Source organism: Leishmania martiniquensis, chromosome 33 (assembly GCF_017916325.1).
Source record: "Leishmania martiniquensis isolate LSCM1 chromosome 33, whole genome shotgun sequence".
NCBI classification, from domain to species: Eukaryota; Euglenozoa; class Kinetoplastea; order Trypanosomatida; family Trypanosomatidae; genus Leishmania; species Leishmania martiniquensis.
Genome location: NC_090168.1, coordinates 220,327 through 244,241, shown reverse-complemented (window position 1 = coordinate 244,241; position 23,915 = coordinate 220,327). Strand labels below are relative to the sequence as shown.

Below are 23,915 nucleotides of genomic sequence, written 5' to 3'. Positions count from 1 at the left end.
CAGCGCATATGTCGCCTTCTTGTGCCAGCTTTCCGCATCAATGCCGCTGCCGCGCTGCCCTCTTGGCCGTGGCAGTAGGCGGGGCCGCCGATCACTGCAGGAGAAGGGGATGTGCACGGCAATGCGCTCTGATCGTTCGCGCTCGAGCTCCTTCACCTTTGCGCATCTGTTTTTCTCCCTTCACCTCTGCTTCTTCGTGGCGCTCCGTCCCTCACGCGAGAACACATCCGCGTACACACGCACACCGGGTACTGCACGTCTTCAGCTCGTCCTCGATAGGGCCTGTGTCTATTCCCTCCCCCTGCCGCGGCCTCAGCTGTGCGCGCGTGTGTCCGTGTCTGTGCATCTTGGCGATTGGTGCACCAGCGTTAACGACGCCCGCCCTTCGGTAGAGCACGCGCGGCGCTCTGCCGTTGTAGCTGTTCGCGGGCGTCGGCGTGGGCTTCGACAGTTCATTGAGCCGAAGGCGAGTTTGCACCTCACTCTTTAGCTGCTTTTCTGTGCTGCTGCGGCTTTTGCCCGTGGCCGCACGTTGGCATACCATTACCGCCTCCCTTCCCGCCCGCCAACTCTTGGCGGCGGACACGGTGGACAGTGCCTTCGTATAAGGGGAGTCGGGCGTCTGGCCATACTCATCACGCCCACCAGCGGCACGGCGTCGTCGTTGGTGCATCTCCCTTTCCCGCCGCTTTGCCCTGAGCGTCGTCTCTGCAAGCTCTTCCGGTGCGGAATAGAAAGCTCTGCGCTCTCCCAGGTAAAAAACTGTGTGCGGTCTCTCTTTCTCGCCTTTCTTCCCCTCTCACCAATGAAGCGCGCCCGTCAGGAGGCGGAGGTGGTTTCGCCACGCATGGGGGCGCACGATACCCCTGGCGGTGCCTCGGCCACCTCCAAGTCGTCGTCTCCTTACGCGTTGTACTTTGAGGTCATCTTCGGCATGACTTCCCGTCGAAGTGGATCGCTGGAGGCAGAGCGTGCGGCGCTCGTGTCGCGGCTGCTCGGGACGACCACCGCCACGACCACGCCCGCAACTGAGACCTCGTCCCATGCGACACCCTCGGTGACCGCGGTCGACGTTGCCACGCTTGTGGACGATGATGTCGCTGTCTGCCTGGGCGGTTTCACGAAGGAGCTGGTGTATGAGCAGCTGCTGCACTGCAGTGAGGAGGGGTCCTTTCTGCGTTTACTCACTGTCGAACTGGTTGCGAACGACGGCCGGACGCTGGTGCTCGCGGCACAGAAGCCGTCGACAGCGGGAGGCGATGAAGCCGATGCCTCACCGTTGCTGATGGACGTTGCTGGCGCTGGCGGGGGATCTTCTGCACATCCGGCATCGATAGAAGACGCCGTTATTGCACATCCTGCCGACCTGCTGCTCCTTCGCTTCCAGCCAAGACGGCCGCCTGCGAACGTCGCTGAGGTGCCCGGCACGACCAGCGATAGCGGAGTGGCGTCGGGTGCGGCTTGGGCGACGCACCGAGAATTTATAACGTACAATACGTCTCTTTTCACGCCATCAGATGCCGACCTCTGGCGTGAGGCGACCGAAGGAAGCATCGCCGTCGTTGTGCGCTGGCTGGCGGCGCTATTGCAGCAGCCACCGGGCCTTGCGCAGCTGGCCTTCCTCGAAGCAGCGGCAGCCTCATCGTCGCCGAGCGTTGACGGCAGCACCGGTCGCGAGGGCTGGCGGCGCACTCTTCAGCTGCCGATGCTGCTGCGCCTAAAGCCTGACGTTATGCGGGGCGCCGATGCTGAGACGCTCCACCGGCTGCGGCGCACCATCAGCTTTGCGCTGCGTACCCTGCTCGCCGTGTTCCTCCACGTGGAGTTGGCTATGCGCCTGCCGCGGCTGTGCCAGAGGCTGGTGTATCTCTTTCTGTCGTCTCCGCTGTATGTCGACGGGGCTTCACATGTGGCTATGAAGCTGATTGCCACAGACCCCGTAGTGTCTTCCCGGCAGTTGATGACGCAAACACTTCACTCCTGCCTGCTGCTAGGGTTACAGTACGCAAGTGATAGCTCTGCTCTGTCGGCGGAGATCTCGCTCGGTACGGCCGAGCTGCGACGCAGTGCCCGGCAGGCCTGCAGCGGCTTCGAGCTCGTCATCGCTCGCCTTTCTCACGTGTGGCTGCAGCATTCTCACGGCGGGCGCAGCAAAGAGACCGCGGTGAATTTGAGCGAGTCGGAAGAGGCGATATCCGCGGTGCTCGAGGGAGTGGCTGCCACCGGTGTCTTGAAGGAAGTGCTACGCTGGCTGCAGCTGGAGGACGATGTGCGACGCTCGCATGAACGCCTCGAGGCTAACCTCAGCGGTTCCAGCGACGACATAACCGGCACCCTCGCAGAGCTCCTGAATCCGCCCACTCTAGGGCACATTCGAGACGAGCGGCACCTGCAAGAGGGCGCCGTTGCAGAGCAGTTGGCGGCTCTGCGGCGCACCTACAACCCCTACCTCAGCCACGAGGTGCAGCAGTTTATCCGCGGAACCGCACTGGCAGTCTACGCTGAGCTCTACGGCAGTGCTGCGCGCGCAGTGCGACGCGTGACAAAGCTCCCTGGCGGCGCGGCAGAGCTGTGCAGAGGTCGTGTTGATGGCGTGATAGCGGTGCGCGTGAGCGGTGTGGAGGCTGTGGGCCCGCGGTCTGGCGGGCTGGCGGAGTACTCGCTAGCAGAGGTCCAGCATTACGCGGCCTTTGGCTTGCCTGTGCACCTGCACGTGCAAGGGTCGCGTGAAAGGCGACAGCAAGACGAGATGAAGGCACTCCTGTCGGCGTTGGAGTTGTGCCGGGTGTCCGACACGGATGCATCTCTCTTCGCCTATGCCGTCGTACAGCTCAACGGCCAGTGGGTTGTCTTCCCACTGGTGCTCACGCACGCAAAAACTAACACCTCGCCCGGGGAAAAGGCCAGCAGCATCTCCAACGCTCCTTCTCGCGTGACGGCTCACGTGCTGCGTGACGCCGACATGCTCGCGGACTTCGTCTTGACGAGCGCTGCGGCGGCAGAAGATGGGCAGGCGCAAGCGTGGATGGTGCTAGGGGCAGAGGCCGCGGGGAATCAGCGACGCGGCTCTCGGCGCCGGCGTGTGGCGCTGCCCTCTGCGACCTCCGCCGCACCACCGGAGCGGATCCTTCCAGCCGGCACACCGGCCCTCACGTACCTCGACTGTCTACGGCGCCTCCAAGCCGTCTCTCTTAGCGTACGCCAGGCAGAGGCGGGGGCGAGCAGCAAAGGCCGCACCGACACCGCGAACGGTCGCGGCGGCAGCCACCGCGCAGGCCGCCCGTTTAGTGCGGATGCGGCGGCAGGCCTTTGGACAGAACACTTCGTGAATGGCGGCGTTCCGACGCAGCGCTACGTGTCCTCTCTCGCAGCGCCCGTAGCTGCGCTGCTCTCTGGTGCCGAAGTCAGGGTGGATGCGGCGTCATCTTTGATGTCGTCTGGCACAGGCGGAAAGGGTCGAGGCGATGCGACAGTCACCTCGCTGCAGACCCTTCTGGCTTCGGTGAACGCAGCGGTTGGATTCTCCTCGGCACAGGTGGAGGCACTTCACTCCCTTACTGCCGGCACAGGTGGAGGCAGAAGCGGCAGTGGCACTGCCGCGCAAGGGAACAGCGGTGTGCCCATCTCGGTGAGGGTGGTTGACGGCTGTACGGGGAGCGGCAAAACTGCCGTCCTCTACGCCTCGGCCCTGGTGAGAGGGAAACTGCATGCGGCCGCACGCCAGGAGCAGCAGCGCAGCGTGCAAGGCGACCTCAAGCAAGCAATAGCGTCGGTGAAGCAGACTGTCACTGCTCTACGTCGCGCCACCGTGGCAGAAATCTTCTCCCCCTCTGGCGGAGCACGTTCCGGGCTCAACTTACTGGATGAAGCCAGCCTCATCGCCGCGGAGGCCCGTCGGCTGTACCGGCAGCTCAACGAAGGGCTCCTGTACTGCTCTACGCCACTGCTTCTGCGTCCAGCAGTCACCACGTCGGCCGTGCCGGCTTCGGTTGCCCAATTTCTCTTCGACTCTAGCAAGGTGCGTGTGGATGGAGGCCAAGAGGGATGGCGGCAGAACGGTGCACACAAGACACCAGCAGCGTGGCAGCCGAGCGAGATCACCTCTCTCGCAGCACTGGTGAAGGAGTCGCATGCGCGATCTCTCAATGCTCCCCTCGCAGCGCAGCTGGACGCCGAGCTGCAGCGCCTTCGGGCTACCGGCTTATGGAGCGGCGGGTGCCGCGCTACAGAGTCACTAGCGGCGCCGCTGCTCTCGCTGACGCTGTCTGCGCGTGACGCGGCTGATCTGGCGGCCCGTGCGAGTGCATCTTCGCCTGCGCACAGCTGGGCGGAGTTCATTTCGACCGACTTCTGGCCGGAGTGCAACGTGGCTGCGTCCCTCGACCTCGCCGCCGCCGCTGCTCATGACGAAGCCGCGGCGGCAACATGGGAGTCGCTGGCCGTCGCCCCGGAGGAGCGATATGCACCGGTGACGATGCCGCCCACCACCCACCTCTCGTCTTTATCCAAGGAGCAGCTGGAGGGGTGGTACAGCGTCTACCTCGAGAAGCAGCGAGAGCTGGCGCAGCACCTCCACACGGCCGTTCACGAATCCATTAGATGGATCTTCCAGCTCTTTGAGGATCTGGTCTGGGGCGTAGCAGCTACTTCGCAGAGCACGCGACACACTGTCCTGACCAGCACTCCGACGGAGTTGACGCAGGGACTGCTGCTGCCGTGCCTTTGGTGCTGGCAGCCCTCGCACATGTGCGTCGACGACATCGACGCAGTGCAGGACGGAATATTTGCCATGCTAACCCCGGTCTCTAGCTTCGTTTACTCGCTCACCTCAGAGGTGCCGGTCTTTCAGGAGCGTCGCCGATCGCATGAGCGCATCGTGCTGGCGCTGCTACGGTCGCTGCAGACGGAGCTAAAGCGTACTGGTGACATTACCATCACAGTCCTGCGCGACTCGTTGCGGTGCCGCCGTGCGGAGGTGCAGGCGCTGCTGCGCTACACTATCGAGGATGTCCAGGCGTTGCCCGAGGTAGCTGACGAGTCGGTGAACAACGAACGCGATGGCGCTCCGCACAACGGCGAAGGCGGCGAGGTGTGCGGGCCAGCTCAGGGAAGTCCAGACACCGCCTCACCGCCCCCGGCGTTTCCTGGGTTGGCCTCATACAGTGCGGTGGAAGTGTGGAGCCATGGCGCATCCATGGAGAACTGTGTTGCTGCCGACACCGCGGCAGCGACATTTCTCATGGAGTACCTCTCCAGCTACGACTCGGTGCGTTGCGACGGCGCGTCAGGGCCAGCGACCCCGCCGGCTCAAATATCCTTCGGCATCTACACGAGCACCTCGGCCGAGGCAGAGGCGATGGCAGCGTCGCTTTCAGCGTCCCCTCTTGCGCTGTCTCCGCATTTTCGGCAATCCGTGCGCGTGTGGAAAGAGTCGCTGGAGGATGCCGGCAACGAGGCCGTCTCCCCGGCGTCTGTTGTGTCGACAGCGTCGCCAGTGATGGCGACAGCCATGTCCTACACCAACCTCGAAGAGGCAGAGTGCGAGGCTGAAGTGGGCATTGTATGCCTCTCCGGTCTGGTCGAGGTAGTGATTGCTGCGCTGCAGAAAAGTCGCGGCGGCTCCTCCGGCACCGTGGCCGACGACGGAAGCCATCGGCCAGATGTGCGGCAACGAGAGTGGCAGCAGCTTTGGGCCGAGTCGTCGGACGGATCTGCGTCGCTCTTCGTGACGCGCCTGCAGTGGTGGCTGTGGCGGCTGCTGCGACGAGTACGTCATGGTGTGTTTCTGATTGGTAGCCGCGAAGTGTTCACCTGCATCCCATTATTTGCCAAGGCTGTGTCTCTCGTGCAGCTCCAGCGGCGCCTGCTGTCGCCACAAGACCACCGCGGGTACTGGTTGCCCGCGGAAGTGGGGGCCAGCGTGCTGGCGATGGTTTGCCCAGATCACTTCAAGTGCCGCCGGATCGCCATTGTGCGGGAACGCGACGCCGGCGAAGTCGCCGCGGCGGCTTTGCCGGAAGGAGAGGAGGAGGATGTGGATGCCGAGGAGAAGATGGTGACGATTCATGTAGATGGCCCGACGGAATGCCTTTCGCTCTGCCTGCAGGTGTACGACACGTGCCCCAACTCGTCGCATGCTTGCTTGAGGCCGTGCCACGTGCAGCGTCGCATCGGCGCTGTATGCGTTGAAGAGAGCGGCAGCTTGATGGCGGTTGATGCTTCCCACGTCTCGTGCCCCTACCCCTGTGGCGCAGTGCTGCCCTGCGGCCACACCTGTCATCGAGCCTGCTGTGCGTCGTGTGCACCGTGTACTTACGCCGGTCTGACAGAATTGGCGTGCGGGCAGCGAGTGGTGAGCGGAACGGACGGCAGCCAGGCGGTGCAGTACGGATTCTTCCGCCATTTCCAGGAGCGTCGCTGCGGGGAGCCGACGAGGCGCTGCCGCACATCAGTCTCCGTCTTGTGTATGCGGTGCGGTACGCGTTCGATGGTCACGTGCCACCGTGTCACAGCACAGCTGTTGCGTCGGCAGCGCGCCGCCAAAGAGGGGGAGGCTAGGCAGAGTACTGTGGCTGACGACGCCACGTACGTGCTCGAGGAGACGGCGTGCGCCGGGTGCGTAGCCCTTTACAATAAGGTTGCACAGAAGTTCGGGTATGAGCTCCTGGCGACACCACCGATGGACCATGCGCAGAATGACACTCACGGCACCGCGGCCGGTGAACCAAACGGCGGCGCAGATGTGGCCAACGGCGACGAAGAAGAGGAGGAGGATGGCGAGGCAAGGGGCACCACGCTTCCACGCCATCTCCTCTCCACCGAGGCCCAGACGGAGCTCCGTCGAGAATTTGCCATCGCCAGCAAGAAGTCTGAGCTGCTTTTAAGGAAGGAGGCACTGGAGATCAGCAGCGGGCGTGCGACAGAGAAGACGGACTACCAGGTGTACCGTGCGCGGTACGCGGCGCTGAGGGCGACACAGCAGTCTCAGGAAAAGGCGTGGCGAGACGCATATCAGGCGGTGCTGGACGGCTGGGCTGTGAAGCTGCGGCGCGCTTTGGAGGCGCAGACAGCCCTCAACACGGAGCTGGACACGCTCATGCCACGCCTTCTGGCGGAGGCGATCGAGGAGGCCCGGGCCCAACGACTACAGTTCGCTGAGTAGAGCACCGCAAACGAAAGTAAAGCGGAGCGGCGCGTGGCTACAAGAGACAGGGTGGGACGGGAGTGTTGGTGTGACATGACTTGGGGAGGCGATGGGAGGGCGGGGTGAGCTGCTTGTGGCAAAGATCAATCTCCGCTGCTGAAGCGGTAGGCGCGAGGGACGTGGAGGGGCCTAAACGGGAGCGGATAACCTTTTGTCGATCCTCGCTCGCCAACACCCAACCTGTTCGTGGTGTGGACCATCGCTCCAGCAGCGCTGACAAGCAACGGTGCCTCGGTGTGACCGAGGGCGCATCCTCGGGCGTTCCAACACGTGCACCATAGCGACCCTAGCTCTCGCACCCCTCCCCGGCTGTCGTGTGCGGTCACATACGGCTCTGTCACAGACACACACACACACGTTCGTGTGCGAATATATGACGCAGTAATAAACGACGTAAAAATGATTTGGGAACTGCCTGCCGCACAACTGAAGTGCCGCCACGGCGGTTTTGTTCGACTGCCCAAGCTACCCTCAGCTAACGCAATGCATACGCTATCTCTGATAGAGGTGGGAGTGGTGGTAAGTAGAGGCAAGACCGCAGCGGCGATCGCCGAGGTATGCCGTACAGTTGCTACTGAAGGGGTGCGAAAGCACCGCCGCCGCCGCAGGGGCCTTTTAAATGCGCCTTCGCTCGTACGACGCCCATTGTTTGGGTCGTCAAAATGTGGTTGGCCTCCCTCACAAGCGTATCTCTGTCTACCTCACGCCCTCTTCTGCTCCTCTTCTGCAATGGGCTTACACACGCACACGCACACATGACGATTCACGGCATTGCACTCACCGCCTCCGCGCCTCCTATGGCCTCCCCTCTCCTGCCCTCTAGTCGCACACACACATATATATATATATTACCACTGAAGGGTTACTATTCAGTGTGACCGAACCTGAAGCTGCGGCACCTGCAAAAAGGCGGAAAGGGCGGAGCAACACGGGTCGGTCGTTATCGAAACTGAGATGCGTACGTGCTTGTTGCCTCTGCGGTGGCCTGCAAGGCTGCCCAGAAGGGCAGCGGTCGCTTGCATGAAAATCGACGGCCTTGGCGCTTCTCTCATGACCTTCATCTCCGTAGCGCCAGCGATGTGGCGGCGGGGCTTGGCGTTCCCACCCAGTGCCTCTCTTCCGTCGCTTGCTTTCAGCAGCTGCTGCACCCCTCATCGAACTGTGTTTGTGCGCTTCCAGCCGACCCCCAACGATGCGTGCTATAAATTCTACATCGATGACATGCAGTTTTTGCCGCCGAACGCGCACACGATGATGTTCAACAGCACAAACAGTTACATGTCTCCACTTGCCCACACACTGCTGGAAGCGCTGCCGATGGTGGAGGAGGTCACGGTGGGCACATCTTTTGTGACGGTCAAGCGTGTGGAGGAGGCAGATATGGCGGCGGCCGCGCGTCAATTTGCCATGAAGCTCCACCAGGTTCAGCAGAACCACGGGAGTGAAGAGGCAGCGGCTGCGGCGCGCTCTCAGGCGCTGCAGCGGAACGTCGACGATGTTTTGGAGAGCGACGGTGGGGCGGCGGCTACACCCCGCAGTGGCAATGCTGCGCCCGCCGCATCATCACTGCCGCCCGAGGAAGCGCCCTTCGACGTCGGCGGGGTTAAAGTCTCACCGCCCTCGCAGGACGGGGACGTCGACGTAGATGCCTTGCGCTCAGTTATGGCGGCGACTGACTGGTCGGACCTCAAGTTTCATGTGAGTGCCCTGCTTACAGACCACATCTGCAGCGGTAACCCGCACGTTGACCCAAGCGCCCCCAACCCCCACGCAGACACCGTTCCAGGGGAGGATGACTCGGAGGTAGTGCTGATGATAAAGGAGCTGTTCGCCACTACTATTCGGCCGCAACTGCAGGGTGATGGCGGTGACCTCCGTTTCGTCGGCTTTGACCCTGTCTCCGGTGTCATGCATGTCGAGCTGCTTGGGGCGTGCCGCACGTGCAAGAGTAGTGCGACAACATTAGTGAATCTCATTGAGCGCACCACAAGGCATTGGATACCCGAGGTGAAGGCTGTACAGGACGTCTCGTGGGCCGCCCCCGTGTTTGAGGAGAAGGCGGCACGCCCCAAGGCAGCCGCAGCAGAAGGCCCGGCTAGACTCTCTCGCTCTCGTCCTTGACGGACCAAGTCGACGGGAAGGTCGACGACCGGCTTTCCAAACTCACGTGGCACGGTGCGGCTCTCGTCCTCGCCGACATCGGTGTCGACGAACGCTGCGCCATGCGCACGTGAGATCGTGCGAGAGGTGCGGGACTCCCCTCCCGGCGAAGCGGTTACCTCATACTCCGCAGCTGCGTCGCCATCATCTTCGTCATGGCGGCGCCTTTGGTCCTGATGCTCCGGTGCGCCCCCGTCCCTTTTCGCTACTCCTCTTCTGAATGGCGTTGCGACTCGCAGATTTTCTGCTAGGCCTCGCGCCTTATTCGCCTGAACAGGATTACTGGGGAGGGGGAGATGTGTGTGTGTGTGTACGGAGGTGGAGGGAGGAAGACCTTCCGCACAGCGCGTGTGGTGGCTCGAGAAGGGGGCGGTGTGCCCCCGCTCACTGTGTGTGTGTATGTCTGTCCGGGGATGCCAACGCAGCGCCCACCTTCCCCTATCCCGTCCGCTGCCCATGACGAAGCGCTTCTCATGGCAACATGGGTTGTGGCGCCCGCGGCGTAGCGGGAGCTCAGAGCGGTGTACCGGCGCGGATGTCTGAGGTCAGGTGCGGTGCGGCGTGGCGCCGGAGCGACGTGGGCGGAGTGACGGCAGACGCGTTAGTGCCATGGATGCGATTGGCAGCGCGGCCGCGCGACTCCGTGGGTGCTGCCCTCCTAGCCGCAGTGCCGACTTGTGTGAGGGGCCTGAGCCGCCCCCGCGGGCGGCCGCTGTATGTGGCGGCCGGCATGGTGTGTGCCAGCTGCGGGGCGAGCTGCGAGGCGTTGTGTGTGTGTAGCTTGTGCCAGCGGTGATGCTCGGATGACAGAGCCCTTGCGGGCTGCTGTAGTGTGTGTGTGTGTGTACGCGGCTGCCTTGCGCGAGGGGATCGGGCCTGCGAGAGGGCGGCGCGGGGATGGAGAGGGGAAGCGGCGTTGCGCTGGTGTGCTGTGTAGCAGGGAAGATGGACATGCTGAAAGAGAAGTATTTCTTTTACCACAGTCAGGGAATTAACAAAGGTGAGCAGGCGAGCCAACGGGAGGTAATGGCCGCGGGGCTCGAAAATACTTCAACCGATGCTTTCGTGTTCAAGAGGAGCATGGGAGGTGAAGACCACCGTTTCAGGGGAAGGTCTCTGGCTGAGCATCAAGTCAGGCGCGCACGCGGTGAAACCTCCCTCCTCTGTCTGAACACGTACGTGCGCACACACTCTGCTCCACGGCAGCTTTCTAATCACCTGTGGCGAACGCGTAGTTTACGGGATCCTCTCCTTTTAACTGCTGGCCGCTCACATAACGGCGCGAATGCGTGCGCCGCGCTCCTCTACTGCATTACATTGCTTGGGTCCCTCGATGCGCACCCAAGTCACGGTTGGGCGGTGCGACGTGCATGTGTGGATGAGTTTTCTGCAGCTCAAGCAGAGACGCGGCGCGGCTGGTACGTCACGTTTGGCGATCCTTCAGACCTTGCGCGCGTAGTGGTGCGCATCCCAGTCTCTGCGCCCATCTACCCCTTCTGTGGCACGTTTTTCTCTCTGTGTGTGTGTGTGTGACAGCGGCTCCTCTCACAGGATGCAGCCGCGCATGGCTGACTTGGCGCAGTGGAAAGGCTCGGGGACAGTGCTGCGCATCGTGTCCTTTGCTCTGAGTTGCTTTCCCGTCTGTGCGGCTGAGATGCTCCCCCGGATGGAGGGGGTGGTAAGGAGAACGAAAGAGCGCACCCACCTGTACGTGCCTCTCACCTCAACATTTTCACCACGGACATAGTACCCTTCACACGCGTTCGATAGATCACCAAGGGAGGGGGCGATGGCGAATGGGGGGAGGCGTAGCGAAATAGACGGGCGGTCAGGGAAGGGGCACGCGCAGGGTGCTCGTGTTGGCTGAGACGCCCACGCACGTTGCCTCCTCCCTCTTCCCTTTCTCCTTTCTATTTCGCCCCCCCCTCCCTCATTTCTGTTGCTTTCTGCCGGTGTCTGGAGAACAATATCATGCCGCTGTTGGGCCTCCCTCTTGTGGAAGATTACAGAAAGTTGACGCGACACTGCGTGCTACTTGCCGTGCCGCCGATTGTGGGCTGGGACTGTCGAATGTGTATGTGTGTGTATGTGTAGAAAGGTGGACGCCGATGCCACCCATGTTGGCACTGACGCGGTGCGCAGAGGCGCTTGCTGCTCTGCCCCCAAACACAATCGACCGACAAAGAAAACGGCGCCGGTAGTCTGACACCTCGTCATGGATATCTCAAATGCGCGCACGCCACCCATTCTCGCTTTCCGCCCCCTCGCGCGCTGCTCAGATGACCCCTTTTCTTCTCTGTCGCTCACCCGCTCCTCCGCGCTGGCGCTCGCTCTCGCTGTCTCCCTCTATGAAGCAGTATGGGGCGACGGTGCACATGACTTGGCGTTACTCCCCTTGCATCTCCCTCTTCTCCGCACTCTCGCTGAAAAGGTACCCTTCTTCCTCCCCTCCTCTGCTTTACTCTGGCAGGCGCCGAGCTGGTGGAATCGCACCGGGCGTGGTCGAAGCGCATGGGGCGACGGATTTTATTTTTTTCAACAAAATTCTTTCGCACGCAGACACGCTCGCCCTGCACCAAAGGAAAACACACACACACACACACGCACACACACCTCTAAGGTGAATTCCTCCCGCTCTCGCATACCTTCTCCGCTCTCTCGATGAGGAGGGTTGTGGTGGCGGAGCGCGAGACGTTCTTCCAGGCTTCCGTGCAGGAGGGGGAACCGTACCGGTGGACTGCATTGGATACCTCCCTTGACGTCAGTGGCTATCTTCGGTTGTCGCACCTAGCATACCTTCCCCCATCATCGTTGGAGGCGCTGAGAGTGTTTGAGGCGTCGCGGGGCATCACACCTGCGGCGGCTGTGCATTCCGTTCGCGCGATCGTGCGCACGTTAACAGCCAATAAAAAGGTAGAAGAGTATGTGGTGGCATGCTTCCCGTTAGATGTGCAGCGGCTTTCCAACGCGCATACATTTACAGTCCCGCCAATAGAGCTTCGCAAAAGCGATCCCGCCACCACGGGTGCCGACCCTTCGTCCACGCGCTCCGTCGCCTCCCTCCTTCCGCATCGGCACAACGCGGCAGCAGGGCTGCCAGGCACGTTTTTGCTGCCGTGCCCGACAGATATCGCCACTCAACTGAACGTGCGGCTGGGGCTGGATGGGTTTACGGAGTTGCGGGTGGATGGCCCAGGGACGGTAGTCTTCACGGGGGAGCAGCGGCTGACGCTGGTGAGCCGTCGAAGGCACGAATGCGATGCTTACTAAGAATAATGTTTCCGCTTCGCTGGTATGGGCAACATAACGGCAGTGTCTACTCGCCCTTCCCTCTCTCGCCCTGCAGATGAGGGAGAAAGGCGAGGGAGCCACCGGCGGTGGTGCGCTCCTTCACAACGTCAGTAGAAAATCTCTAAAGAATGCAGCCATTCGTGCCACATAGCTGGGTAGGCACGAGCAGCCGCAGCCGTCCGAACCTTTGTCGAGTGCCACGACTTCCGTGAGCGACGCGCGCGCAGAATGGTGAGGTTGCCGGCGCACGGGGTTCTGCGCTCCGTCTCGCCTCTGTCTACTGTTCATGCGGACGTAATCGCAGTACCTGAGAGGGTCATTGCCCACGGCGAGTGACCTCAGCGTCTGCACCCAACACCGCGTGCTCGGACAGTCCATTTCTTCCCTCCTCCTCCATCCGTTCTTTGCTTGCTTCTGTCCCTTCCTCCAGGTCGTCACAACACCGTCGAGCATAGGCACACGCGGGAGCGTGTGTCGGCCTCTCTTACTCCCTATCAGCGGACTGCCGCGACACGCCCTCCTCTCCTGTGCCAGTGTCACAGCATCTACGCCGTTCTTCCCACCTTCATCGCGCCCTACATGCCGCAAAGATGGCCGGTAGCCCGACACCTCTGCTTTACTTGTGAAAGAGGCGCTAAACGCGGGGGTGCCCAGTCATCGCGTCGCGTACACACTCTCGCTCTTCCTGATGTGTAAGTGTGTGCGTTCTGGTCTGCTTTCCTGTTTAGGTCGGCAGAGTCCCTCACTTACCCATGCCCCGCCCCCCCTCACTTCACCTCCCCTCCCCTCCCATCTCTTTCAGTGAATACGCCACGAACATCTTTGCCGCCCATTGGAGGCGGGCAAACACCAACGTCGAAGAGGGAGGCAAACGTACCCCGCACTCACACTCACCAACCGTCGGGCCACCCCGCCGCCGCACATGGACAGACTTCGTTTCGCTCGAGCACCACCCCCACCCCCTCGCCAGCGTCGCGCCTCTTCGTTTACCGCCCGCGTAAAATGAGCACGTCCCCCTCCGAGCCCACACACGGTCTCCCATGTGCCGCTGCACCCGTATTCCTCACCCACAGAACGTTTTCCACGCCTGAAAGCCCATCGGTTTTTACCGCCCCCATCGACGCCTCTCCTCGCGCCGCGCCCTCGCTCACGCCGCTGGCTGCGCTAAAGCCGGCGCATGACATCGCCGCCGACGACCTGTTGACAGCGGCCGTGCCTGCCCTTGTGGAACTTCAGCGGCGGGTGGGAAATGAGTTCTCGCTGCGTCAGATGCCAACGCCCTCGTCCTTTGGCGTAGCAGCTGGACGTGCTGTTGCGTCATGGAGCATCGCTCCTGGGAGCCATGCCACATCCTTTGCAGGATCGGGGGCCGCTGCAGCAAACGCGGCCACACCCATGTCGTGGACACCGGCAGAGGCGTCACTGCAAGCGAGATGGCCGAGTCGCACCCCACTTTCTGCTGCCGCGACATTGGGGCCACATAAGAGCACCGCTTCCACGCCTTGCGCGCAGCAGGGCACCCCGGGAAGCCCAGCCCGGGCTCTGCCGGCGCCGCCATCACGTGAAGCAGAGCAAGGTGATGGCTCCGCGAAAGCGCTCATGAGACAGTCGACAGTGCCCTGGCAGCGAAAAGGGCATCGCCGATTGTTCTCCGAAACGGCGCACTCTTCACAACCGCCCCTGTACAGGAAGCATCTAAGCGATGCGCAGAACAAGCTCCCGACTGCGTACACCTTCACGCCCCCCGACATCCCCGCTGGCACGGCGTCACCGTTCAGCTCACAGACCCCATCTGCTCCGCAGAGCATCCACAAGGGTAGTCTCAGACACATCGGCAGAGCGCCAACGGCTGCGCAGCAGCTGCACCTCACCAAGGCCAGAAGCACGGTGCTGCCGACGCAGCGGCAGCTGCGTGACGGTGGCGACAATGACACGCTGGATTCCACGGGGCAACAGTCGCTCCTGGCCCTCTCCACCCTTGGCGAATCTTATGCTCCAGCCACTCTTTGTTCGGGACTCGCGTCCCAGCCGATGCCACCACCTCAGCAAGCACCGACGTCGCAGCCCTACAGGGTGACCAAGGGTGCAGGGGCTCACACACGAGCTCACGTTGCCGCTGAGGAGGTGCTCATGAATGGGCACCTCTCACCGCCCATACCAGCCAACGCTCTTTGCAGGCTGTTCGGGCAGTACATCAACGCGCAGCGAGCACTGAAGCCAGCTGTGTTGCAGCAGCTCAATGGAGCATCTGGGGAACTTACGGTGCCGCTACAGCTCCAGGAGCTGGTGCTTCGGCAGGTGCAGGGCTTTGCCTCGCAACTCGATGCTGCCGCTTACCTGCCGGTGGTGCCCCACCAACGGGCTCTCGCTGCGGCGACAGAGGCGAGCCACTCGTCGCCAGGTGCGCGGCAAGAGCCGCCGCTAGTGGTGCATGCCGCGCACAGGAGCGACGACATTGCCTGGGATGCTATCATTAACTACCTTGACTCTCCAAATGTGACCCGCGCCGCGCTGCGCGCCGTGGCCCCTGCGCCGCGGCGCCGACTGGAGCAGCGGGGGTGGCAGTGGATGATGACAAAGATGGCCAGGGACGTCTGCCCGTTCATTTGGGAGAACGGCCCGGAGACTAATATGCGGGACGCCTATGCGCGCTTGGATGGGCGAGAGCGGCAGTACGTTGGAAGCGTATCAGTCGCACGCCTTGCACCGCAACTCCCGCCTCACCGACCGGCGTCAGCCATGAAGGAGCGCCTGCTGGATGGCAGCGCCCTGCTGGACTGCCAGCGGCAATCGCTGCTGCTGGACTGGGCGTGGCGCGAGGGGTGGCTGCATAGCCTCGCATGCTCCCATCACACTTATGTATTGCCTCGCCTTTCCGGTCGTGGCAACGTGACTCCGCGCATTCGCGTCGACGGCATTGCGTGCGACGTGCTGCGGCCTATGGGCAACCGCCTCGACGGCACTGGCGGGCGCGAGGGCATATCGAGCCGAGCCTTTACAGCATCGGAAGGTGCGGTAGGTATCAGCGCCCTCGGCGCGAATGACTCGCGACTGACACCGCCATCTACGCCTATGCCTGAGGCGCAGCCTACCGAGGCACTCAGCGCGACGAGAAAGCTACTCGATAGTGCCGTCCGTACGATCTCGCGAGAGAGCGCGCGCAGCGCTGATGTGACGCTGTCCGCGCAGCCTTACGCTAAGGTGGCCCTCTACTCGATGCCCGCCAGAGCCGTTGCTGGATCGTCTATTTTCACAGCGTCAGTGGACATCCCCATCATCCGCCCACCTCGGGAGGCGGAGAGGCGCGGCAGTCTGGGCCCAAACACCGCCCTTCAGCATCATCCTCACTACGGTCATGCATCGCTGCCTGTCCTTGTGGAGGATGTTAGCGGGGCGGCACATCTCCTGTGCACACGCAAGACTCGATTGGACAGAGAAGAGGTGTGGAGGTGGACCAGTGCATGGCTGCAGCACCGTCACCGCCTTCCTCGCCAGCCAATTTGCACCAGCGCTGCGGAGTTTTTGCTCGTGCGGTCACCCTCGGCGCCACCGCGGGCTGTGAACGACGAGATCGACTACTTTGTGTGCACTACCGCCGCAGCCGTTGCCGCATCGCCGGCGGCAGGTGCCTGCAGAATGGGGCACGTCACCGGCACCCTACCCGGAGCGGAGGATGGCGCTGCAGCAAGCCCGCCTCTGCTGCCCGACTCGGCGATCTCGCCTGAGGATGACTGGGCGGAGGAGAACTGCGGTGCGGCCATGACGAAGCTGGCTTCCGCCGAAGATGGATCGATGAGTAGTACGGGCAAAGCCAGTGGGAAGGGGCTCGTGCGCGTCGCGGCCGTCGGTGAAGTCGGGCATGCAGGTAGCGGAGCACCCGTGGAGTCCCACCTTCGCGTGCGCCTGCAGGAGTGGCGCAACAAGCGGTGTGATGTAGTGCGTAGGATGAACGACATCGATCCACCATGGCGGATGCTTGGAAACGCATCAGGCCCGCAGCCTCGGCCTCTTGCGCTGCACCTGACAGAGCAGCACATACCGTGGCTGGCGCAGCAGCTGTGCCCTGACAGCGAGGGTGGCGGCCTTGTGGATTTACAGGAGCTTCACCTTAGCGTGACGGAGTCCCTGCTGCCACCGGGATGGGCGGCGTCGTGGCGATGGTGCGTGAGTGTGCTGCGTGATCGCAAGAATTTGCTGGTTTTGAATGTGGCCGTGCAGCCATCGACACCTCTCACCTCAGAAGGGGCAGCGCCGGATGTTAACGCCGATGGCCCACCGCACGACCTCACTGAGGTAATCGAGGTACTGGGCGCGTCGACGACCCGAGCTGCTATGCTCACAGCGCCACTGCAGGTGCTGAGCCTCCAAGGCGCCGTGGCGGAAGCTGTTGCACCACTTTTCTGTGACGTGAACCGTGAGGCACGCGTGGAGGGCGACGAGGATGAGGTGCCACCGGCACTGGAGCGCCTGCGAGAGCTCTATGTGAGCGTTCGCGGCTACGAGCGTGCTGGAGGTAGCCTCCGTTCTGCCGGATTGGGTGACATCCATGTCACCGCTACCGTGTATCCAGCGCTACAGGTGCTGTGGCTTGACGTGCCGCGCCTGCGCCGCATTCACATCGATCGCTTCCTCGTCTTGCGAGAGCTCCATCTTGTTTCTGACGTGCCGCTCGCCTGCTCCGCTCTGCGTGGGGTAGAACGGCTTCCTCACCTGGAGGTTCTCCACTTGGAGAAGGCTATCATCGACGACTGCTCTTTTTTCGGCAACTGCCCCGCGCTGCGCGAACTGCTGCTGCACGCCTGCCGGCTATCGCTTCTCCTGCCGTCGTCGGCGATAGTGCCCCGGAGCGGCGTTGAACGCGCGGAGGAGCTGCGCGGTGTTGAGAGGGCGCCGCACCTGGAGACGCTCTCACTCTGCTACACCGAGGAGGTGAGGAACTTGCAGAATTTTGCTCGCTGTCACAGCCTGCGCCGCATCATCCTCACCCGATGCAACGGCATCAGCTCCAGCTCCGTCGCGGGGCTCGAGCATCTGCCTCGCCTTGAGTGGCTGGCGATGGAGTACACGCGAGTGAGCGCTCTCTCGCAGTTTGCGGAGACCCCGGCGCTGCGCGTGCTGCGGGTGGATGGGTGCAAGCGCGTGCTACACTCCTCAGTGATGGGCCTGGAAACCGCCGCCCTTCTCACCGAGCTCTTGCTACGAGAAACGAACGTCTCGACGGTCGCCAACTTCGGCGGGGGGTGCCGTGCGCTCCGCTCCCTGGACTTGAGCGGTTGCCGGCATCTCGATGTCGATGGCCTCCAAGGCATCCAGGCCCTTCCCCAGCTGGAAATTCTCTCCCTCTCTCACACATCCATCACGGACGTCGACTTCCTCGCCGACTGCGTGAGGCTTACGACGCTCTACTTGGAGGGCTGTACGAAACTACTGCCGACGTCTTTGGAGGGTCTCCAGCATGCACCGAAGCTCTGCAAGCTGGTCGCGAACGGATGCCCCACCCTAACCCGAGTGGGCCGTCTTGGAAAGTGTGCCTCCCTCGAAGTCTTCGCTGTCGCCGGTGCCGCTGCGCTGGGTGCGGAGGGTGTGCAGGGGATCGAGCAGGGTCGCCGCGTCCGATATCTCGACCTCTCTTCTACCGCCGTGAGCACGCTTAGCTTTTTGGCGGGCGGTTGCCGCGCCTTGCGCTACCTCTCTGTGAAGGCGTGCCAACGAATCACCACCACGAGCGCGTTAGAGGGGGTCGAAAAGCTTCCGCGGCTGCGGGTGCTCAACATGGAGAGCTTGACTTTACATGGTCGCCTAGATTTCTTGGCGACATCCACCTCTCTTCGGTTCGTATCTTATGCAGGGTGCACAGGGCTCTCTACCGACGATGTGCAGGCGCTCCACCAGTCGGGCGTGCAGTCGGTGATTCCCTAAGTTGCGTGAAGAGGTACGGGCCGGTACAGCCGACGAACTACGGGCCGAGGAGGGAGAGGATGCGCCGTCCTGTCGCCTAGCCCTGCCGAAGGAGTAAAAGGGTGCCAGGTTGGCCTGCACGCGAATCTCTGTCACTACCGACACACGCACGCCTGCTTAATCGAAACGATAGAAGATAAACACGGAACGCCATCTTGGGAGAACCTGCACAGACACACACACACACACACACGTACGCATGTCGGATTCTCTGTCTGGCTGACGAGACGGTTCACACTTTTTTGACCAATGCCACCGCCTTTGCCGGCGCGCGTTGGCGGGGCCTCTCTCTCTGTTTCTGTTCTTCGCCTTCAGCCCCTCAGCTGTGCACGCTGCAACGCACGCTCCACTCACCATCTCTTCTCTCCCTCCCCGCCTTCCGTTATGCGTCCACCCCCTTTTGCCTCCCCGCACGCGGGTACCCGCCGGCACGCGCCCACGCTTCCTCAGTTGAACGCTCCAGCACCTCACAGCCGCGGCCAGTTCTCCCCGCCTCTTCTTATTCTATTCCGCTCGGCACACAGCCATCCCCTTCTGTTTTTTCCTTTTCGTCTTTCACGCATATTCTCATCCCCCGTCTTTCTCCCCCCTCTCAACACGCCCCCCCTCCCCCCTGCGCGTCGAAAATGGTGCTCATGCAGAGTCTTGTGCTGGAGAAGAAGGGCGAGCTGGTGATTCGCGAGGTGGATGTGCGCGACGAGCTCGGCCCGAACGACTGCCGGGTGAAGATCCACAGCGTGGGCATCTGCGGCAGCGACGTGCACTACTACGAGCACGGCCGCATCGGCCCCTTCGTGGTGGAGAAGCCGATGATCCTCGGCCACGAGGCGTCCGGCACGGTTGTGGCGGTGGGCGCGGAGGTGAAGAACCTGAAGGAGGGCGACCGTGTTGCGCTGGAGCCGGGCATCCCGCGCTGGAACTCTGCGCAGACGCTGAGCGGGCTGTACAACCTGGACCCCGAACTGACGTTCTTCGCGACGCCGCCGGTGCACGGGTGCATGTCGACGACCATCATCCACCCCGCGGCGCTGTGCTTCAAGCTGCCGGACAACGTGAGCTACGAGGAGGGCGCGCTGTGCGAGCCGATCGCGGTTGGCATGCACTCGGCAACGAAGGCTGGCATCAAGCCCGGCGACGTGGGCCTCGTGATTGGCTGCGGCACGATCGGGATCGTGACGGCGCTGTCCGCGCTCGCGGGCGGGTGCTCTGAGGTGATCGTTTGCGGCTCGCGCGACGAGCGGCTGGAGATCGTTCGGCGCTACCCTGGTCTGCGCGCGGTGAATACGTCGAAGGAGGGCGAGCTGAAGCGCGCTGTCGCGGAGGCGACGGGCGGCAATGGCTGCGACGTTGTGTTCGAGTGCGGCGGCTCGGCGTCCGCGTTCCCGCTGATTTACGAGCACTCGGCGCCTGGCGCGACGTGTGTGCTCGTGGGGATGCCGGTGGATCCCGTGCCGGTGGACATCGTGATGGCGCAGGCGAAGGAGATTACGTTCCAGACGGCGTTCCGCTACCGCAACGTGTACCCGCGCATCATCCGCCTGCTGAGCTCTGGCAAGATGGACGTGAAGCCGCTGATCAGCGCCAAGTTCGCGTTCAAGGACAGCGTCAAGGCCTACGTGCGGGCGATGAACCGCGATCCGAAGGACATGAAGATCATGATTCAGATGGAGAACTAGTACCAGTTCTCGCTACGCCGTCGTTGTCGATGCCACCCTTCCGGCCTAACTCTGTCTGCCGTCCACCCATTCATGCGAACACAGCGCTGCTGTGCGCAGTGTTTTCTCTAGTGCTTATCCAAAAACATTCCCCTTTTCTTTCTCGCTCTCCCTTTCTTCTTACCTCCTCTCCCTCGTGCCCTCTTCTCCGCCCCCCTCCCCCCGATGTGTGCGCACATTGTGCGCTTTCACGTGCCCCACCCTCCCGGCGTCTCGGCCACAGCGGCAGCGCTGCGGACGCTCAATCGCTCGGCGCAGTTCGTCCGTTGCGTGAGGAAAGGAAAGCGGTTTGCGTTGAACTTTTGCCGTCGTGACACTTCGCTTCCCCCTTTACCCCCTCTCCTCAGCCACCGACAGACTGGCGCGCGCGCGCGGAGACTCCGTTGAGCACCATTGGCACTTCGAGAAGCGCCGCGTGCGCGTCCTTACTGTATAACCCGAACACCCGTAGATTGGTATACACACACTTCGTTGCCGAGTGCCTGCTTCTTCACCTCTTTATTTCCCGTGGCTGTCCCTCTCCCCCCTCTCCCTCTTTTGTCCGTTCGACACTCGCGACTGTCGAAGGAACGGGTGTGAGACGGGAGGTGCTGTGCCATCGTATTGGGGGACCTGCCGAAGTAACTCAGAGGGCTGCTGCAGTGGTCTGGCTCGCGCCTGGTGAGGCGTGTGTGTGTGTGTGCGCCGTTATGTATAAGAAACTCTGCCTCCTCGTTTTACATTTTTCTCCCCTTTCCCCGTTTACGACGAGCTGGCCCCTCTTCTCCTGTGCCCGTCCATGACGGAGCGCCTGCTGCTGTGCCCCCTCCCCTCCTCCCTCTATGCGCAAGTGCCCGGGCTTCTCATAGGAGGGAAGAGGGGAAGGCAACACCAAGAGGATAACGTATTGGTTTCCATTTCCAGCGGATTGTTCTTGGCGCGTTTTTATTTTTGTTACTCACGTATTCGTGCTTAGCGGTGACGTCGGCGCGGCCGAAGGATGCTTGGAAGGACACTGATGAAAGGAGGGGGGCCGGCTGGACAGCTGAAGAGGGTGGCGAAGCGAGAAGATTCCTGTAAGATGCTTCTGCGTTCATCTTCGGCGAGACGTCTCTCTCTCTCTGCCCCCTCTCCCCCCGCCTGTGTGTCGTTTGCGCATGGCCGACGGATGTTCGCCGCCCCGCGCACATCCGTTTCCGCTCTTTTCCCTCTCCCTTCCGTCCCATTCCCTCCCTCCCTCCCGCTCTCTTTCCGTTAACGTATATGTGAATTTCTATATATTCGGAGCCCTCCTCCCCCGGTCAACTCGTCTCCTCCTCCCTCTTCACTTCCTGTCACCATCCTCTTCTCTTCACCCTTCTGCTGCCGCTTACGCTCATGAGGATACGCTGGGCGAAAGAGGAGTTGTCTGCGCTCATCACGGTCGCCGCAGCTGCCTCCTCCTTTTCGTTTCCCTTCGCTTTCCGTCCCTTTACCCCAGTCGTCTACCGCCCCCCCCCACAAGAGAGCGCGCGCGCTGGGTGCCCATGTACCCCTCCCCTGCCTCCTCCCCCTCTTCCGACGATATATACACACATACACACGCATATATATATATATATACATGCGCGCAGTAGAGTGCCGCGACACAGCAGCACATTCGTTTCCATTAGCCGAACGAAGGCGTATGCGTCCAGACGCCGTGACCGTGACCGTTGTGGCTGGTGAGAGCCTAGGGCAGTCCGGACATAGCTGTCCCGTTCGGAACCCACCACACACGCGGTGCACACTCAACAAAGAAAAAAAGAAAGGAGATAATCACGAGTGAAATGGAGGAGGTGAAATGACCGCAGAGCGCTCATGGGAGGGGGAGACAGGGCGAGGGGAGGGAGGAGGCCCTCCGCTACTTCCCCCCGTTTTGTCCTTCCAAGGTTGCCTCGCACTATGGGGCTTTGTTGCACTGTTCTTCTCTTCCCCTCCCCCTCACTTCTCGCTTCAGCTGCTGCTTCGCAGTTGTGTGGTGCTGTCTGCATGCCAACATGGTGACCCTGCTTGCGCAAGGCAAGTGGGATTTCATCTACGCAGCAATATGTAGAGTTAAGGGTAGACTGGAGACTACGGACAGGTGCTATAAAATGCTTCGTCTCGCACCCGCATTTACGCGCGTAGCCTCACCACTTCGCTTCTTTCCCATCACCTCGCTTACTCCCTTCTCTGGAAGAACAACGTAAGATACACAGTAGTTGTTCAGTATCGGCGGCTCTGCTTAGATCACCTCTCAGCCTTATCGCCGCTCATAAGACGCGAGGGCACCGTCTTTCTCCCCCCTCTCAACACGCCCCCCCTCCCCCCTGCGCGTCGAAAATGGTGCTCATGCAGAGTCTTGTGCTGGAGAAGAAGGGCGAGCTGGTGATTCGCGAGGTGGATGTGCGCGACGAGCTCGGCCCGAACGACTGCCGGGTGAAGATCCACAGCGTGGGCATCTGCGGCAGCGACGTGCACTACTACGAGCACGGCCGCATCGGCCCCTTCGTGGTGGAGAAGCCGATGATCCTCGGCCACGAGGCGTCCGGCACGGTTGTGGCGGTGGGCGCGGAGGTGAAGAACCTGAAGGAGGGCGACCGTGTTGCGCTGGAGCCGGGCATCCCGCGCTGGAACTCTGCGCAGACGCTGAGCGGGCTGTACAACCTGGACCCCGAACTGACGTTCTTCGCGACGCCGCCGGTGCACGGGTGCATGTCGACGACCATCATCCACCCCGCGGCGCTGTGCTTCAAGCTGCCGGACAACGTGAGCTACGAGGAGGGCGCGCTGTGCGAGCCGATCGCGGTTGGCATGCACTCGGCAACGAAGGCTGGCATCAAGCCCGGCGACGTGGGCCTCGTGATTGGCTGCGGCACGATCGGGATCGTGACGGCGCTGTCCGCGCTCGCGGGCGGGTGCTCTGAGGTGATCGTTTGCGGCTCGCGCGACGAGCGGCTGGAGATCGTTCGGCGCTACCCTGGTCTGCGCGCGGTGAATACGTCGAAGGAGGGCGAGCTGAAGCGCGCTGTCGCGGAGGCGACGGGCGGCAATGGCTGCGACGTTGTGTTCGAGTGCGGCGGCTCGGCGTCCGCGTTCCCGCTGATTTACGAGCACTCGGCGCCTGGCGCGACGTGTGTGCTCGTGGGGATGCCGGTGGATCCCGTGCCGGTGGACATCGTGATGGCGCAGGCGAAGGAGATTACGTTCCAGACGGCGTTCCGCTACCGCAACGTGTACCCGCGCATCATCCGCCTGCTGAGCTCTGGCAAGATGGACGTGAAGCCGCTGATCAGCGCCAAGTTCGCGTTCAAGGACAGCGTCAAGGCCTACGTGCGGGCGATGAACCGCGATCCGAAGGACATGCAGGCTCATTATCTCTCTGCGAAGGGTCGTGTTTACAAACGAGTTGCAGGGTACTTTACGGGGACGTTCTCTTAGACGGCCTGGGCACAAAGAGGCGGGGAGGTGGCGGCAGATGGTGGTTGCGGTGTGTGTGTGTGTGGGGAGGAGGGGGCAAGCAGACTCCCCTGAAACATCCGCTTCCCTATTTGTTGCTTGCCTTTTTTTTACCGAGCAGCTTCGCCACTGCGTCTGCTCAAAAAGGG

At 62.2% G+C, this 23,915-nt stretch overlaps 6 protein-coding genes across 6 annotated transcripts; all 6 read left to right on the top strand.

Moving 5' to 3' along the window:
- Window positions 1-805: 805 nt before the first annotated feature.
- Window positions 806-7,162, top strand: LSCM1_02541 (uncharacterized protein; the record flags this gene model as incomplete). Its single annotated transcript, XM_067320124.1, has 1 exon — window positions 806-7,162. One exon carries the CDS (start codon window positions 806-808, stop codon window positions 7,160-7,162), a length of 6,357 nt encoding a protein of 2,118 aa, XP_067175499.1.
- Window positions 7,163-8,158: 996 nt separating this feature from the next.
- Window positions 8,159-9,325, top strand: LSCM1_02540 (uncharacterized protein; the record flags this gene model as incomplete). The annotated part of the gene is made up of 1 exon (XM_067320123.1): window positions 8,159-9,325. The coding sequence occupies one exon, from the start codon at window positions 8,159-8,161 to the stop codon at window positions 9,323-9,325; it is 1,167 nt and encodes a 388-aa protein (XP_067175498.1).
- A 2,700-nt stretch (window positions 9,326-12,025) lies between these two features.
- Window positions 12,026-12,634, top strand: LSCM1_02539 (uncharacterized protein; the record flags this gene model as incomplete). The annotated part of the gene is made up of 1 exon (XM_067320122.1): window positions 12,026-12,634. One exon carries the CDS (start codon window positions 12,026-12,028, stop codon window positions 12,632-12,634), a length of 609 nt encoding a protein of 202 aa, XP_067175497.1.
- Window positions 12,635-13,657: 1,023 nt separating this feature from the next.
- On the top strand, window positions 13,658-18,574 carry LSCM1_02538 (uncharacterized protein; the record flags this gene model as incomplete). Its single annotated transcript, XM_067320121.1, has 1 exon — window positions 13,658-18,574. The coding sequence occupies one exon, from the start codon at window positions 13,658-13,660 to the stop codon at window positions 18,572-18,574; it is 4,917 nt and encodes a 1,638-aa protein (XP_067175496.1).
- A 665-nt stretch (window positions 18,575-19,239) lies between these two features.
- LSCM1_02537 (uncharacterized protein) lies at window positions 19,240-20,289 on the top strand (the record flags this gene model as incomplete). The annotated part of the gene is made up of 1 exon (XM_067320120.1): window positions 19,240-20,289. One exon carries the CDS (start codon window positions 19,240-19,242, stop codon window positions 20,287-20,289), a length of 1,050 nt encoding a protein of 349 aa, XP_067175495.1.
- Window positions 20,290-22,650: 2,361 nt separating this feature from the next.
- LSCM1_02536 (uncharacterized protein) lies at window positions 22,651-23,748 on the top strand (the record flags this gene model as incomplete). The annotated part of the gene is made up of 1 exon (XM_067320119.1): window positions 22,651-23,748. One exon carries the CDS (start codon window positions 22,651-22,653, stop codon window positions 23,746-23,748), a length of 1,098 nt encoding a protein of 365 aa, XP_067175494.1.
- Between the last annotated feature and the right edge of the window lie 167 nt (window positions 23,749-23,915).